General features: G+C 41.6%; 1 protein-coding gene across 1 annotated transcript; it reads left to right on the top strand.

Annotated features, from left to right (window-relative positions):
* The first annotated feature begins 10,617 nt into the window (after positions 1-10,617).
* psmg3 (proteasome (prosome, macropain) assembly chaperone 3) lies at positions 10,618-13,850 on the top strand. Its single transcript, XM_034089227.2, has 3 exons — positions 10,618-10,772; positions 12,028-12,256; positions 13,344-13,850. The coding sequence occupies exons 2-3, from the start codon at positions 12,038-12,040 to the stop codon at positions 13,494-13,496; spliced, it is 372 nt and encodes a 123-aa protein (XP_033945118.1). The 5' UTR covers positions 10,618-10,772; positions 12,028-12,037; the 3' UTR covers positions 13,497-13,850.
* Positions 13,851-14,371: the final 521 nt, after the last annotated feature.

Here is a 14,371-nt window from a genome sequence, read left to right as displayed (position 1 = left end):
AATGGCTGTGAACAGTCATGTATTTTAACCACAACTGAGTCCACTGTTCTGGAGCCAAACCAGGGCACTACTGTTACCAAAGCCTCAACTAATAAAGATGGAGTGTGTGGTTGCAGTGTACATATTGGACTGGCAAAGTTAACCGAGCAATTAGTCTGGGCTAGAGCTAATTGGAATCTGTATTCAAAAGCTAGGTTAATATATTTCTTCACATATATTAGTCTCAGGACCGTCAACTGTTTGAAGCCCTCTGGCAGGTAATCTTTATTTACTGTCTCAACAATGAGCGAGATTAAACCCTTGTATTTTAGAGGTTTCTCAGAGTTTATTGGGTACGATGGAGTGTAACAATCCTCGGCATCATCTCCAATGCGGGATGATATATCGTTCCAGCTAACTAAACTGTAGTCAGTTTTTGAGAATGGGATTGGGCTAAACATGGGAGAATGTACGGATTCTGGCAGGTTTTGGCACAGCCAACAGTTACTAACATTACGTTCGTGTGCATAGTCTAACATTAAACTTATTGCCGAATTGGTCTTAGTTAGTTTAGGTGGAGCGATTAAAGCCTTCTTTGGAAAACGTGTTTCATGCTCTGGTTCAATAAATGCACATCCGGTGACCCCCGAATCGGGAGCTTTGTAATCTGGTTTTCTTGTCGTGCACTGGGACTCGTATTTTAACTGTTCTGCCGTGGTACACCACAGTTCTGGGGGCATATTTGCAATGGTGTTGAGTATTATTCTTACCATCCGTGGCGAGACCCGGAACTCCTGATACTGTGTCCTTGGATACGCTTTCCACACCGTGGAGTCGCCCCCCTTGTTAAAAAACACAGGGTACTTAATAACACAGTTTGGTGAGTCACATATTGCAGTTGGGCAGTTAAAAGAAATGTTCTGTGGCTCGTGAGCAGAGAGAGGGGCATTCCTCCTTCTTCTCACTCTGTGTCTCTCTCTTTGTCTTTCTCTCATCGTACTGTATGTTCGTGTGGTGCTTGGAAACAACCTGTCTTTGTCGCTAGGCACTGATTGGCCCGTTGGTGTGATTTTGCCCTCAGGGTCTGGGCTCTTGGATAAGAGCACCTTACTTTCTCCCCCCGAGGGGCGAGAGCCCTCGCCACCTGTCGTTGGAATGGCCCCAGCTTCATCAAGCAGGGCTACCTTGGACAGGTACAGCAGGCCCAGGATGAGGGGGATGATGACAGCTTTCACACGCCAGCCTCCGGTCGAGAAGACAGACGCCATCTGGAAGCGTTGATCCACCCCGCTCTGCCTCGTTCCCTCAGTGCCGTTCCTCCTCTGGGTCGGTGATAGGAGTGTTGTCATCTGGGTCGGTGATAGGAGTGTTGTCATCTGGGTCGGTGATAGGAGTGTTGTCATCTGGGTCGGTGATAGGAGTGTTGTCGTCTGGGTCCTCCTCTGCGCCGACCACGTCCGTGATGAGGTCGTCTAGGGTCCTTCCCGGAGGTTTCCCCACGGCGCACTGATTCCAGTGGTACCAGATGTCTCCTTTCCCTTCCAAGCGGACAGCGTGAGATGTCCTCTGCATCACCCGATGGGGTCCAGAGAACCTGGGTCTCAGCCACTTGGGTCTGATCGCTTTCAGCCAGACGAACTCCGCAGTGTTCGCTTCGTGTTTCTCGGGTCCCCCTTTTGCCTCTGCAACCTGGGTGGAAAAATCTACCACTAATCCCTTAAGTTGCTGGAAGTATGGTTTCGAACTTAGAACCTCTATTTCCTTTCCTACACTTAGGGCCCCTGGGCCTGGGAACTGGTGACCATGAGTGAGCTCAAATGGAGAGAAACCTGTCCCCTTGTTAATGGAGCTCCTGATTGACATAAGAGCTAGAGGCAATGCGTCTAACCATTTCATGCCTGTCTCCTCGCATGCTTTGGTGAGTTTTTGTTTTAAGTTCTGGTTCATCCTTTCCACTTTTCCCTGAGACTGTGGATGATAAACTGCTCCAAAACTGTGTCTTAGTCCTAAGGACTGTTCTACTGCGCGTAGGTCATGGTTCTTGAAATGGCTGCCATTGTCTGACCTCACTTTCCTAGGAAATCCATGTAATGGAATGTAATGCGTGACTAGGAATTTGATCACTGAGTCTGCATCCTCTCTCCTGCATGGCACAGCTTCTGGCCAACCTGTGTATGCATCTACTACAACTAACAAATATCTGAATCCTCTTACTTTGTCAATCATGTCAGTGTAGTCAATGATGATTTCTTCTCCTGCCATCTTAGGTAAAGGAAACTTTCCCTGGTGTGGTTTCACTGTGGCTCTGATGTTATGGGTTAAACAAATTACACACTCTTCTAGGTGATTAGCTATCATGTCAGGTAGGTAAGGGTGCCACCAGTGAGTCAGGTGTCTGCTCATCTGAGTTTTACCACAATGCGTTGGGCCGTGTGCTTCTTTAAGCATTGATCTTATCCACTCTGGGGGTATCACTGGTCTCCCAGTGGTCTGACCATAGTTCTTTGTCTTGAGGAGACCCCGCTTCTTGAGCTTCTTTAAGCGTCTCGTCTGTTATTGCGGGCAGCAAGTCAGCAGATTTTAAGACAAGCATTTGATACCATGATGTATACCCTGCCTTGTCTTTAGCTGCTTTGTCTGCTGCATTGTTACCCCAAGCCAAGTAGTTATTTTCTGTGTTGTGACCTCTACATTTAAGTAAAGCTAACTTGTTAGGTAACATTACTGCTTCTGCAAGCCTTTTGATCTCTTTCTCATGTTTGATGGGGGTATTTGTGGACGTTACAAATCCTGCTCTCATCCACTGGCGCATTTCCACATGTATGACACCATGAACATATGCTGAGTCAGTATAGATGTTTACGTCTTTTCCTTTTGATAGCTCTAATGCTGCAATGACTCCCATTACTTCTGCCAACTGTGCTGAGACTTTCCCTGTTACTTTTCCTGCTGCTCTTTCCTCAAACTGTCCCTCCGCTGTCTGAGCCACCACTGCATAGGCTGCCTGGAGCCCGTCGGTGGGGTGTCTGAAACAACAGCCATCTGTGAACAGGTTTTCTGCATGTGGCATAGGCTCATCTCTGAGATCTATTCTTAGCTTCACATCCTGGATGATTCTCTCCTCACACCTATGGGGTTCTCCGCTGCCTATGGTGTCTGCGCTGTTAACTCCGTCATGTGTGTAGGTGATGTGTGCTTGTGTCAGAGTTTTCTCCAGCCTGGTCTGTCTTGTGGAAGTCATTGTGAATGCACTTGAGTTCACAAAAGAGACAATGCTGTGTGTTGTCAGTACTGTCAAAGGATGGCTCATCACAATGTGTGAAATCTTGTTTAAGATACGTGCTGTACCTGCCGCATGTCTCATGCAGGGAGGTTCTCTGTTTTCCACTCTGTCTAGTGTAACACTGACATACATCAATATTGTCCTACACTACTCCTCATTGTTACTGGAAACAGTTCAAGGACCCTTGGAGACCTGCATAACCACTGTAATCATTAGTGTGAGTGTATTGTGATTCATTATGCAAAACAAGTCATTCACAAAGAATTGTTACGTGGAATGATAAAATTGAAACTCGTTACACATTTTCTTTCATAAAACCTACTTATGATCCACCGGATCAACTTGATATGAGCTATTTTAGCATTTTTTTAATAGCAGCTGGCATTTGTGAATGTGTCAGTGCTTTACCAAAATCAATTATGTTGAAAATGAAGGGGGGGGGGAATGTACACATCATGTTAGACTCAGCTTCACAACCCCTGTCTGCAAGGACGTGCACAGACATTTTGGGGGGCGGGAGCTCAAGTGAGAAAAAGGGCACTTCCCACAATCATTTATTAAAAACATATATAAAACAAAAAGTTGAATGTAATAATAATAATAGTAATAAATTGTATTTCTATAGCGCTTTTCTTGAACCCAAAGACGCTTTACATTTGGGACGGAGGGTAGACAAACGAAACTAAAACAAAAACAAAGCCAAAAAGAAACAAAGAAACTAAACAAAACAGAAAAGCAGTCAGGAGGAAGTTGGTTGAGAGGGGGGGGGCTTCTGGATACAGAGTTGAAGAGGTGGGTTTTGAGGCGGGACTGGGACAGGGTGAGGGACTCAGACTCACAGAGGTATTGGGGGAGGGAGTTCCAGAGCTTCGGGGCTGCCACAGAGAAGGCTCTGTCCCCGAAGCTCAGGAGTTTGGCCTTGGGGATGGAAAGCAAACCGGCTGAGGTGGATCTGAGGGACCGGGGTGGTTGGTAGAGGATGAGGAGGTCAGTGAGGTAGGGGGGGGGCAGATGGTGGAGGGCTTTGAAAGTGAGGACCAGGAGTTTGTAGTGGATGCGGTGTGAAACGGGGAGCCAGTGGAGTTCTTTGAGGACCGGGGTGATGTGATGCCATGATTTGGTGTGGGTGAGGAGTCTGGCGGCTGCGTTCTGGACACGCTGGAGTCTATTGAGGGAGGTGGAGCTGATGCCGTAGAGGAGTGAGTTGCAATAGTCAAGGCGGGAGGAGATGAAGGCGTGAATGAGTCGCTCAGCTGCAGGGCGGGTGAGGGAGGGACGGAGTTTGGCAATATTGCGGAGGTGGAAAAATGAGGTTTTTACAACTTGACGGATGTGGGGCTCGAGGGAGAGGGTGGGGTCAAATATAACGCCACGGTTGCGTGCCTGGGTGGAGGGGGAAACAGGGGTGCCATCAATGGTGACTGTCAGGTTGGGGGTTTTGCTGACGGTGGATTTGGAGCCGATGAGGAGGAGTTCAGTTTTATTGCTGTTGAGTTTGAGGAAGTTGTGTGAATGTAGTTAACACAGAGACAATGGTCTTCTCACAAGAGCAGACAACAAACTAATACAATTAATAGTTATTAAATGAGCAGCCAACAATCAAAATTATGAAGTTATCTATAGATTTAAAGCTAATCTGCATATTTAAACACAACATTTCAGGGGAAAATACTGACTTCACGTAAGTAACTATCTGAAGTTGTGAGGTGAAATTTAGTTTTGTTTGTTTTTTGTTTTATCCTTTTCACCTGCAATGCCATGGTAACTGCATGCAAATGAGCACATTTTTAATCAAGATAAGATAAGAGATAAAATAGTAGGCTACTTTATTACTAGTCTACTAGTTAACGCCTAATTTGCATATCAATGTGGCGATTGTGATGAAGTTATTAGATAGGCCTATACACATTTTACTGTATTCACCTTTAGTGTCTCCCCTTAAGTACAGTAGGCTGCATTAGCCTGTATGCCCATGTCCTGACCTAAACCTTGAGCTAAATTATCCATTAGCTTGCCTATACTTATTTGTTTTTGTCTTTTAGCTAATTAGCTGTAAACTCGAGGCACTGTGGCAGCTTAGTCATTTGTTCATCACTACTCACCTTCAAAATAAGCCAAGAAAAGCCGGCATATCAAGGGACTGTAACCCCCTAAACGCACCAGGAGTGTCTGCGCTGCTACGGCCGCGCCGCGGCGTTCGCAAAGATCGCGGCCACTCTAGTCAATGGGTGCTATTCCACCAGACGCGCTCGAAGCGTCCCAGAAGCTCCTCGCCGCAAGGAATTTCTAAAATATAGGATGAATCCTATTTTTTAACGCAGCGCAGGCAGGAAGTGATGAAAATCACCTTGTTGTCTGCTTTGCTGGTTGAGGGGGTGCACCCAAAACCGGCTCCTTCTCCTCCCCCCCACCACCGTATTTCAAGTAGGAGAATACATGCCAGCGTTCTCCTCCGGTTTACAGGCACTGTCAATTATATATATATAGAATAATTATGATGATGAATGCATATTTTTTTACCACTAAAATACAGCAACACATCTTTGATTCATGTCGTTTATAACTGGAATATTACAATTATTATTAACTATGTCTGTAGTCTACAACACAACAAAATAGGAAATAACAACAATAAACAGACACAAACATAAACCATTTAACTACGTAGCCTACTACTTGTAGAAGTACAAATGGTCCAGGAAATATTCCAAAATCAACAACAACTGCGAGGCTGCACACACGACGCTCCGCTTCCGCAACGTTTTGAAACGCGCCTGGTGTGTTAGGTCGCAGGAGGAGGTCGCTGGAGGAGGTCGCAGCGCGGCGCTTCCGCAGCCGCAGCGCAGTCGCAGCGCGGTGCAGACGCTCCTGGTGAAGGTGCTGCTACCTGTCGGTCTGAACAGTGACTACCGATGTCCGCACCGCTGTGCGCGAGACGTGGAGGGAGGGAGGGTAGAGAGAGCATCGGAACTTCACAGTCTAATCTCCTGACCTGATATTTTTATTTCGTATTCAATCAATATATTTTTGAAAGGGAAACTGTGTGCAAACAGCAGTAGATATATATTAATTTATTTAAAAAATTAAAAAAAGTAGGGAAAAAGGGCACTTTCTCTGGAGGAAGAAAAAGGGCAGGGGCTCAAGCCCACTTTGATGTCTGTGTGCACATGCCTGCCTGTGTTTACATGCCATACACAGACAAGACGTCAATAAATAACAAGTGCCACAAAGACACTTGATTTAAACTGATATGGAAAAAACATTCATGAACATGTCATGTTGCTTTTGTTAGACTGTTCTTGTATTTATTGAATTATAATGTTTAAAGGTGTCAAGGGGACGTGCTGTTTGTGTATTGTGGAGAATAAAAAAAACGGAATTACATCTTTCGTGTGATAGTAATGCATATTAATTGCAAGACACATGTAATGAAATTATAATTGTTTTAATTATGATTTAGCACTTATCTACTGCCATGATCACATTACTTATGAGTTATCAAAACTAACCACTCAACAACTTTGCTAACACAGGCAAACATGAACAGGTGCAGCAACACAAGACCACCATTCTCCCTAATACATGTCAACATGATTTGGATATTATAATCACAGCTTATATTGATCGTTTTTTTCACTACCTCTTGCTGTGGCCTTTAACCCCTTTTTTGAGCATTGCTTTTCCCCATAAACATGCATACTAACCAACGTGACAGTACATAACACAAGCAGTGCTCAAATATTTTCTATTGATATTTGCATCACAGTTTTGTTATATCAAAATGATCGGTCAAGGACACTGATGGTCAGCCAGGAGAGTATAGGGAGCAGTCCAACCAATTTCATACCTACTGCTGCATACTCAGAGTGCATAGCAATTCTGCTGAGGCGGCTCTATTTGACATTGTGAGTGTGTCATGTTCATAGGGATGGCTTCTTTTGGAACAGCCTGATGCAGCACTCGCAGACTTTAGTGGAGCCTCACATCCACCTGAAATAAATGTCATGCAAGCACTTTTGCTAACAGTGAAAATGTGTATACAGCTCATCTTTCCTGTGCCTGTACATGCAGATGTGACAGCTGTAGTTGGCTAATGTGTAGCCAAAAGTCCTTAAAAACCTGTCCTTACGTTGCTTACATATCGGAATGGAGTTCAAATCAGGTAAACACCACTGCTGGGCTTAAAAAGAGTGTTTCAGTTGGTTTTCAACACACATGCTGAAAACGTAATACTTCCATTTCATTTGTCAATCATAAAAGTGTGCATCTCCAGATAAAAGCTGTCAGGAAAAGCTTCACCTGACCTATCCATCTATTGTTTCCAACGCCATAGAGCAGTGCTTCTCAAAGTGTTGTCCGTGGACCACTGGGGGCCCGTGAGCGCCCCCTAGTGGTCCGTGAGTATATTGGTAACATTTCACATTTGAAATAAATAAATAAATGTAAGTTTTCCGCACTCTCGCGAGAATATCTCCGCAATGGAGCAAGCTTACATTTCATTAAACTTGCTCTTCGATTGCATGATATAGCCCAGCGCAACACCTTCGTCACATATTTTGCCACCTGTTTGTACAATTTTCAGGCGATTTGTAATTTTGTGTTCTAGAAAAACGATGTGTTTTTTGGATATTTGTGGAGTTAGGTGGTCCGCGAGTGTTTTTTCATTGGTTAAGTGGTCCTTGGCAGTGGCGCCAGAGTATTTTTGTTGGGTAATCTATGCTGGTAGGTGTTGAGGAAATATTTTCCAAGGCCCATAACTTTGACCCAGTTTATAAGTTTGGCTCTATGAAACCTGATGTACTTATATGATTCTGTTTTCTTCAAGGTTGTGTCTTCCTGGTCGAATGTACTTATTGTAAGTCGCTTTGGATAAAAGCGTCAGCTAAATGCAATGTAATGTAATGTAAATGTTCAAACTGTCCTGACTGAGCACACGCACCTCGTAACCGTGGCTGCTGTGCTCTCAGTGTTCTGTCTCCCTGTTCCTGCCTGTTGGCGTCAGCTGATTGAGGTGTTGTGATTTTATCTTGTTATGCAGCATGTTGATGATGCTCTCGGAACTAGCTAAATACATGGGTCTGGGGTAGAGTTCTTCAGAATTGACGTGGCAACTCTACCGTGCAGTCAGATCATGGCTGCTGTGACTTGTGATGTGAATTCTCCGGCCGAAACTCCAAATAAACCATCAGTGTTTGACATCAAAGCTCCTGCTCTTCCCGTGTCTCTTTCCTGAGTCGGTGACTCCCACTGCATTGCTACACAGAAGTTTCCCCCACAGTAGGGCTAACCCATACAGTGGTGGGGCTCAAGTCAGTATTTGCAATGTAATTACATACACGCTATATCGCCCCCTTGACAGTGAAACGCCACACGTGAGGTTTAGATTATTTTCCTGTCTCAATCAAAATGGAACTGTATGAAATAAAACGGCACATTTGTGTTGTAGTAAATAAAAAGGGATCACTGTGAACGTAACGTATGATAGTACACGTTGAAGATCCAATGGGGATACTGAATGGCGGTTCCAACTGATCTCAATCAGTAATGCATGACGCAGACCCAACGTTTCGTTGCTCTGACTGGCTGTAGGTCTGACTCTATTCAAATTGCATTCGGAGGCATTTTGATCTGACCGCGGCCGCGCTGATATTATAACACCAGAGAATTTCCACACCTTTAGTGTATAAAACGTCCCCACTACTTACGGCCCGTCCACACAGCGGCGTTGGAAGCGTCTTCTGCCCATTCACTTTGAATGGGGTGACGAACTGCATTGTGGGAAGCAGACTGGAGCTTTCCTGGCGTTTCAGGGCAAAAGTTGAGCAATGTTCAACTTTTGAAGCTTTCGGTGGAAGCGTCAACCAATCAAATCATATGCCAGTACAAGCTCTAGCCAATCAAACCGCTGCTTGTGTGTCAGGGGCGGGAGATTCATGTGATTGGTTGTTGGTCGAGCTTCAGACAAGCCTGCCGGCAAGCTTTTTCCAAAGCCGCTGTGTGGACGGGTCGTTAGACTATTCCTTGCACCCCTCTTCTAGCATAAGCCTGAATGGTCTCAACCATATTGCATCAGTACGTGCACTTGTTATTACAGCAGGATCAGTTTGTGTGTTGTGGACACCACCCGTATATATTTGCAAGCCGTTTTCTCAACATTTAGCATTTTGCTTATTATTTAATTTAATTTGCTTACTTTAACATAATTTTTCATGGTGGGGCTAAGGTGGGGCTAAGCCATTTCTTGGTATGGCTGTAGCCTACCCCAGCCATACCCTGGCACCGCCACTGGTCCTTGGTATGAGAAAGTTTGAGAAACACTAAACAAAAAAAATAAATAAATGAAAAACAAGACTTTATCTGCTCCTAAAATTAAAGCTCCATTGACAGTTAATTAAAAAACATCTTGCCTCTGTGGTTTCTTGCTTTGGCAGAGTTGTTTCTGTTGCTTAATATTGATTGAAATGTTCCAGGGCAGAGAATCAGCCTAATTTGAAACTTTATAAAATGTACTCTTGATAAATACTTTATTGAAAGTGAACTTGAATCATCCTCACTGCATCATAGTGTTCTTTGGGACATTAGCTGTGCACAATTAGCATATGTAGGCGTTGTGAAAACTTCTTGAACCTTGAACACTTTAAAAGTTTGTATTACTGTATTTTTCTATATTTGTGGTTTGCCAAAAAGTAGTATTTATTTCGAGGACAATGCCAAGGACAGACAACGATTGTGAAAAATAACTTCAGGGATCATTTTCCTGTCCTTTTTTCTGACACAAACCCTCATGATAGATTTTGTTCTGAGCATTAACCCAATGTATTCAATTTTTGTGCAGGACTTTCAAAAATAAATCATCATCTTAATATTAACGGTAACAGTTTTTTCTGTGATTTTAAGAAGCGAAAAGGTATCAAACTAACAATTACAGTATGTCAAACTTTTTTAATATTTAATATAGCCGATTTGCTTTCAATTAATATCCTTTGTGTGATATAAATGGTGATGCTGCACATTACCAAAGTCTTTGTCTAGGAAAAGTGATTCCAAAATAACTTAAACTTTAATAAAATCCAAAACAAGTTATATTTAATGTAATGTAATGTAATTTAGGTAAAACTATTATTGCTATCAACATGATTAATACACCAGTCCTAACCAACCAACAGCCTCATAGAAGAAGAATACTGACATTATAATCAGCTCCAACTATGGCACGATTTATAACATCAAAATAATTTCTTCTGCTTTTGATGATGAAAGACTGATACAATCTATTGATGTTTAAAGAGGAAAAAAAGGAGATAAAAACCTCTCACTTGTTTTAAATTGAGCAGAAACTAACCCGGAAGTCAGACGTGACGTCAGGCACGTCATCACAGCAGGATAGCTTACGTTCAACCCAACGGCTCACGTTTGTTTTTGGTGAATCACATAGCACTACAAAAGTTGCTGAAAGTGAAGGGATTCATTTCACAAGAAGCTTTACTTTGTCCACCGACGAGGAAATAGGGTGAGGCTCTTCGTGTAACATAGACGCTGAGAATATCTTCATTGTTATGCAGCTGTGAAGGCTACAACTGGAGATAACATTAGCTGTTTGGCTAACAGTAGCATGTGCATCACCTAGCTTTCCTTTCACTCCTCCCAGGAGAGTAAAAGTAGGTCGTTAATCGATCTTACAGTTTTCTCTGCAGGTGATGGGAGGTGGGTTTTTTGGGGACACGATTCTGAAATACGTCTGTCGTTTTATTTCTGTACCTAGCTGCTTACAATGTCCTGTCTTGTCCTAATTTAAATTCCCAGATAAGAATAGTATGTCATTTTGGGAAAGTTATGTTTACATATCTGTCAAATAAGTAATGTGTTTTATTTGGTTATGTATTAATAGACCTATCTAAAGTATGCAACAAAGAGTATTCTCTCTTTACATTAAAACAGGGATATCTGGCTTGAGAGGTATCCTTTGCGACTCTGCAATGTTTGTAGATGTAACTATAGGTTGTAATATAACACACCTAAACCAATAACATGTTAGAACGTATGTATATTGTCATTACTTCCAAAGTTGGAGAAAACAAATATATTTGTTGATTATCCAGAAGTATTATGATTTGTCTATCAGTAGTTAAAGCAACTCCTTTTAAATGCCAACATGTCACAAAAATAACATTTGCTGTACATTACATTAAATTATACATTTAGTTTCAAGCTTTTCCTCATCATATATAATAAAATAATACAATTTAAGATTTTGCAGCTTTGGGGAATTGTGGCCATTATGTAACTATTATACTTACTTATGTATTATCTGTTCGATTTACACATGGCATCTATTGCACGTCTGTCCGTCCTGGGAGAGGGATCCCTCCTCTGTTGCTCTCCCTGAGGTTTCGCCCATTTTTTCCCCTTAAACTGTTGGTTTTCTCCGGAAGTTTTTCCTTGTACGATGTGAGGGTCTAATGGAGGGTGTCGTTTTTCTCATACTGATATTCTGAACAATCTGTGCTGTTGTATTTGCTGTAAAGTGGCTCTACTGTAGGCTATTTTTATTATATGTACAGCACTTTGGCTCGATCAAAAATCGTTTATAAATGTGCGATATAAATAAAAATTGATTTGATTGATTTGATTTACTAATTTATAGCCAAATGTATTGATCAGATACATTCAGAACAGAGAAACTAATAGGTGGAATAATCAATAATGGTAATATATTGTGCAGCTGCCCTACATATAACCATTCCTTATTTCTTTTTATCCCCCAGGATCACCAAAATGTCTTCTGCTCAGCCGGTCATCAAATCGAAACAGTCGGTGAAAGAAGTAAATGGAATTTCAACGCAGGTCGTCTGTACAGAGTTCAGTAATTACATATTCGTAGTACTTACTCAGTACGGTAAAATGGGGACATTGATATCTGTCACACCTGACTCCAGATCTAATGACATCAGCACCCCGTCGTTCTCCACCAAAGTACTGCTGGGCAAAGACGAGGTAGGCTCGATGAAATTGTTCAGATTAATATTGTATCAGTGCATTAAAGACTTGTTCACAGGACATCACACAGACTTGTTGCAACACAGGATAGCTCATGCTGTGAAAGGGCAGATAAGGTTGGTTCTGAATGGCTCTGGTGGAATGGAAGGAATTGTATCAGTTCAGCGGCCTGCTAAAGTTTGCACAGGAACATTTATTTCAGCTCTGCCTTAGCATGTGATTTACTTATTGACGTTTAGTGCCAGACATGAATAATCAACAAAGAAATGTATTGTAAGTATGTTTGCTTTCCGAGTTGGAAAGATGTACAAGAGTTTTTGTAAGTCTTATAGTCTTTAAAGAAAAGATAATACTTGCATCTTCTTATAATGTGTGTGGTTTTAGAGCCATGGAGGGATGCAGTGTAAAAGCAAACACACAGACACAATGATGGAGTATTGTGTTTGGAATGTGGTTAAGCATTATGTCAACAGCCCAGTCTGCATCTCTGTTATTGTGAAGTTTACTGCGTTACACAGCAGACACATAACCTGCTACAATAACACCAGGGGATTCATTCAAATCTAATCAATGTGAGACGTGCAAGCGCTTCTTACTTTGGGAGAACTTCAAACAAATAAATTACTTTTCTCAGTGTGGAAATCTAGCCCAATCAATAATACAGCATGGCAGTAAAGGCAAGATGTAACCATCTACCACATACGCGATGGAAACAGCACAAAATGTGTTAGGAAAAGTGAATTCTTTTTTTTCCTGGACAACTTGTTCACAGTTTGAAAAGTGAGTTAATACCTCAATACAAACCTGAAGAGATTTAAAAATGATTTACCATACAAACACGCATCGTTTTGATACCAAAAAGCGTATCTAAAAACAATGAAAACTGGTTTGTTTGTTTGTTGAGTATAAAAGAAGATTATTGATGTAAATATATAAAACCTGGAGTAAAAGGGAAAGATGTGTTTGCAAAGAAAGTGCTATATCAACGATTGCCATTTATTTTCTTCTGACAATAACATGTTATATTGCAGCATTTCTGTGTGTGTAATAATCTAATGCCTGATTTATTTTCTTCTCTTTACAGCCTCTTACTCATGTCTGTGCCAAAAACCTGGCCACTTTTGTGTCACAAGAAGCCGGCAACAGGCCTGTTTTACTGGGACTGGCGCTCAAGGATTCCTCCATAGATTCAATAAAACAAATGAAAGAGATTGTCAAAAGTTGCCAAGTCTGGTAGAAAGTCATAATGGACATGAAGCCTGAAGACTGGGCGAAAGTCTTCAGGATGTCCCCAATATCACATTTTTCATGAATCTTTTTAAACTGAAAATAATGTAATACTTACTGAATGCCAATCTGTGATAGCTTGTGCCGCAACAGAGAAATGTATAAATCCAATTTCAACTGATCTTTTTTGATTTGTTCAGACAGTGAAAAATGTCTTGAGTTGATTTGGTTGTAGAGAAAGCATTTCTGCAAGCCACTGTGCTCGCAGTGTGTTTGCAAAATGATAGCCGATAGTTCCACTTTCATCATTGTATGAAATTATTGTTGTTTGTTTTGGATTTGTAATAAAAATAAACATTTGAAATTGTTGAATGTCGGTTATTGAAAAATAAAACAGGGCACTTCTGACATTAAAACATTTGGCACACTCAGCTGGTGTCAAGGATAGTTTAGCCTTAACACATAAGTACTTTAAACATTACACATATTCACATTAAACTGAGGAAATGTGTTACATTTCATTAGAAGTATTTTTTTTAAATGCACCATTATTTCAGATACATTAGCAGTTATATATTTTTGCTTGAACATTATCAGTATTTTGTGAACTTTCATAAATAAAGGTACATATAACATTTCTAATACTTGGGATTCTTTTTGTGTGATTATAAGGGTCCTACCTTCTTTAATATTGTATTTGCTTTTGTAACATTGAACTCCTTTATATTATTTAAATACATAAGTAATAATACTTGCAAATGTTTTCAAATTGAAAGTCTTAAGTTATACGGGCGACCGAAAAACAAAGGATACTCTCTTGTTCACTCTCAGTCTAAATGTAATCTCTCTCAGATAAAGACAACGTGACGTCACTCGTGGAGCTGT

Source organism: Pseudochaenichthys georgianus, chromosome 8, assembly GCF_902827115.2.
Source record: "Pseudochaenichthys georgianus chromosome 8, fPseGeo1.2, whole genome shotgun sequence".
In the NCBI taxonomy this organism is placed as follows: Eukaryota; Metazoa; Chordata; class Actinopteri; order Perciformes; family Channichthyidae; genus Pseudochaenichthys; species Pseudochaenichthys georgianus.
Note: the sequence above shows the minus strand (reverse complement) of the source record. Positions and strands in the feature narration are given on the sequence as shown.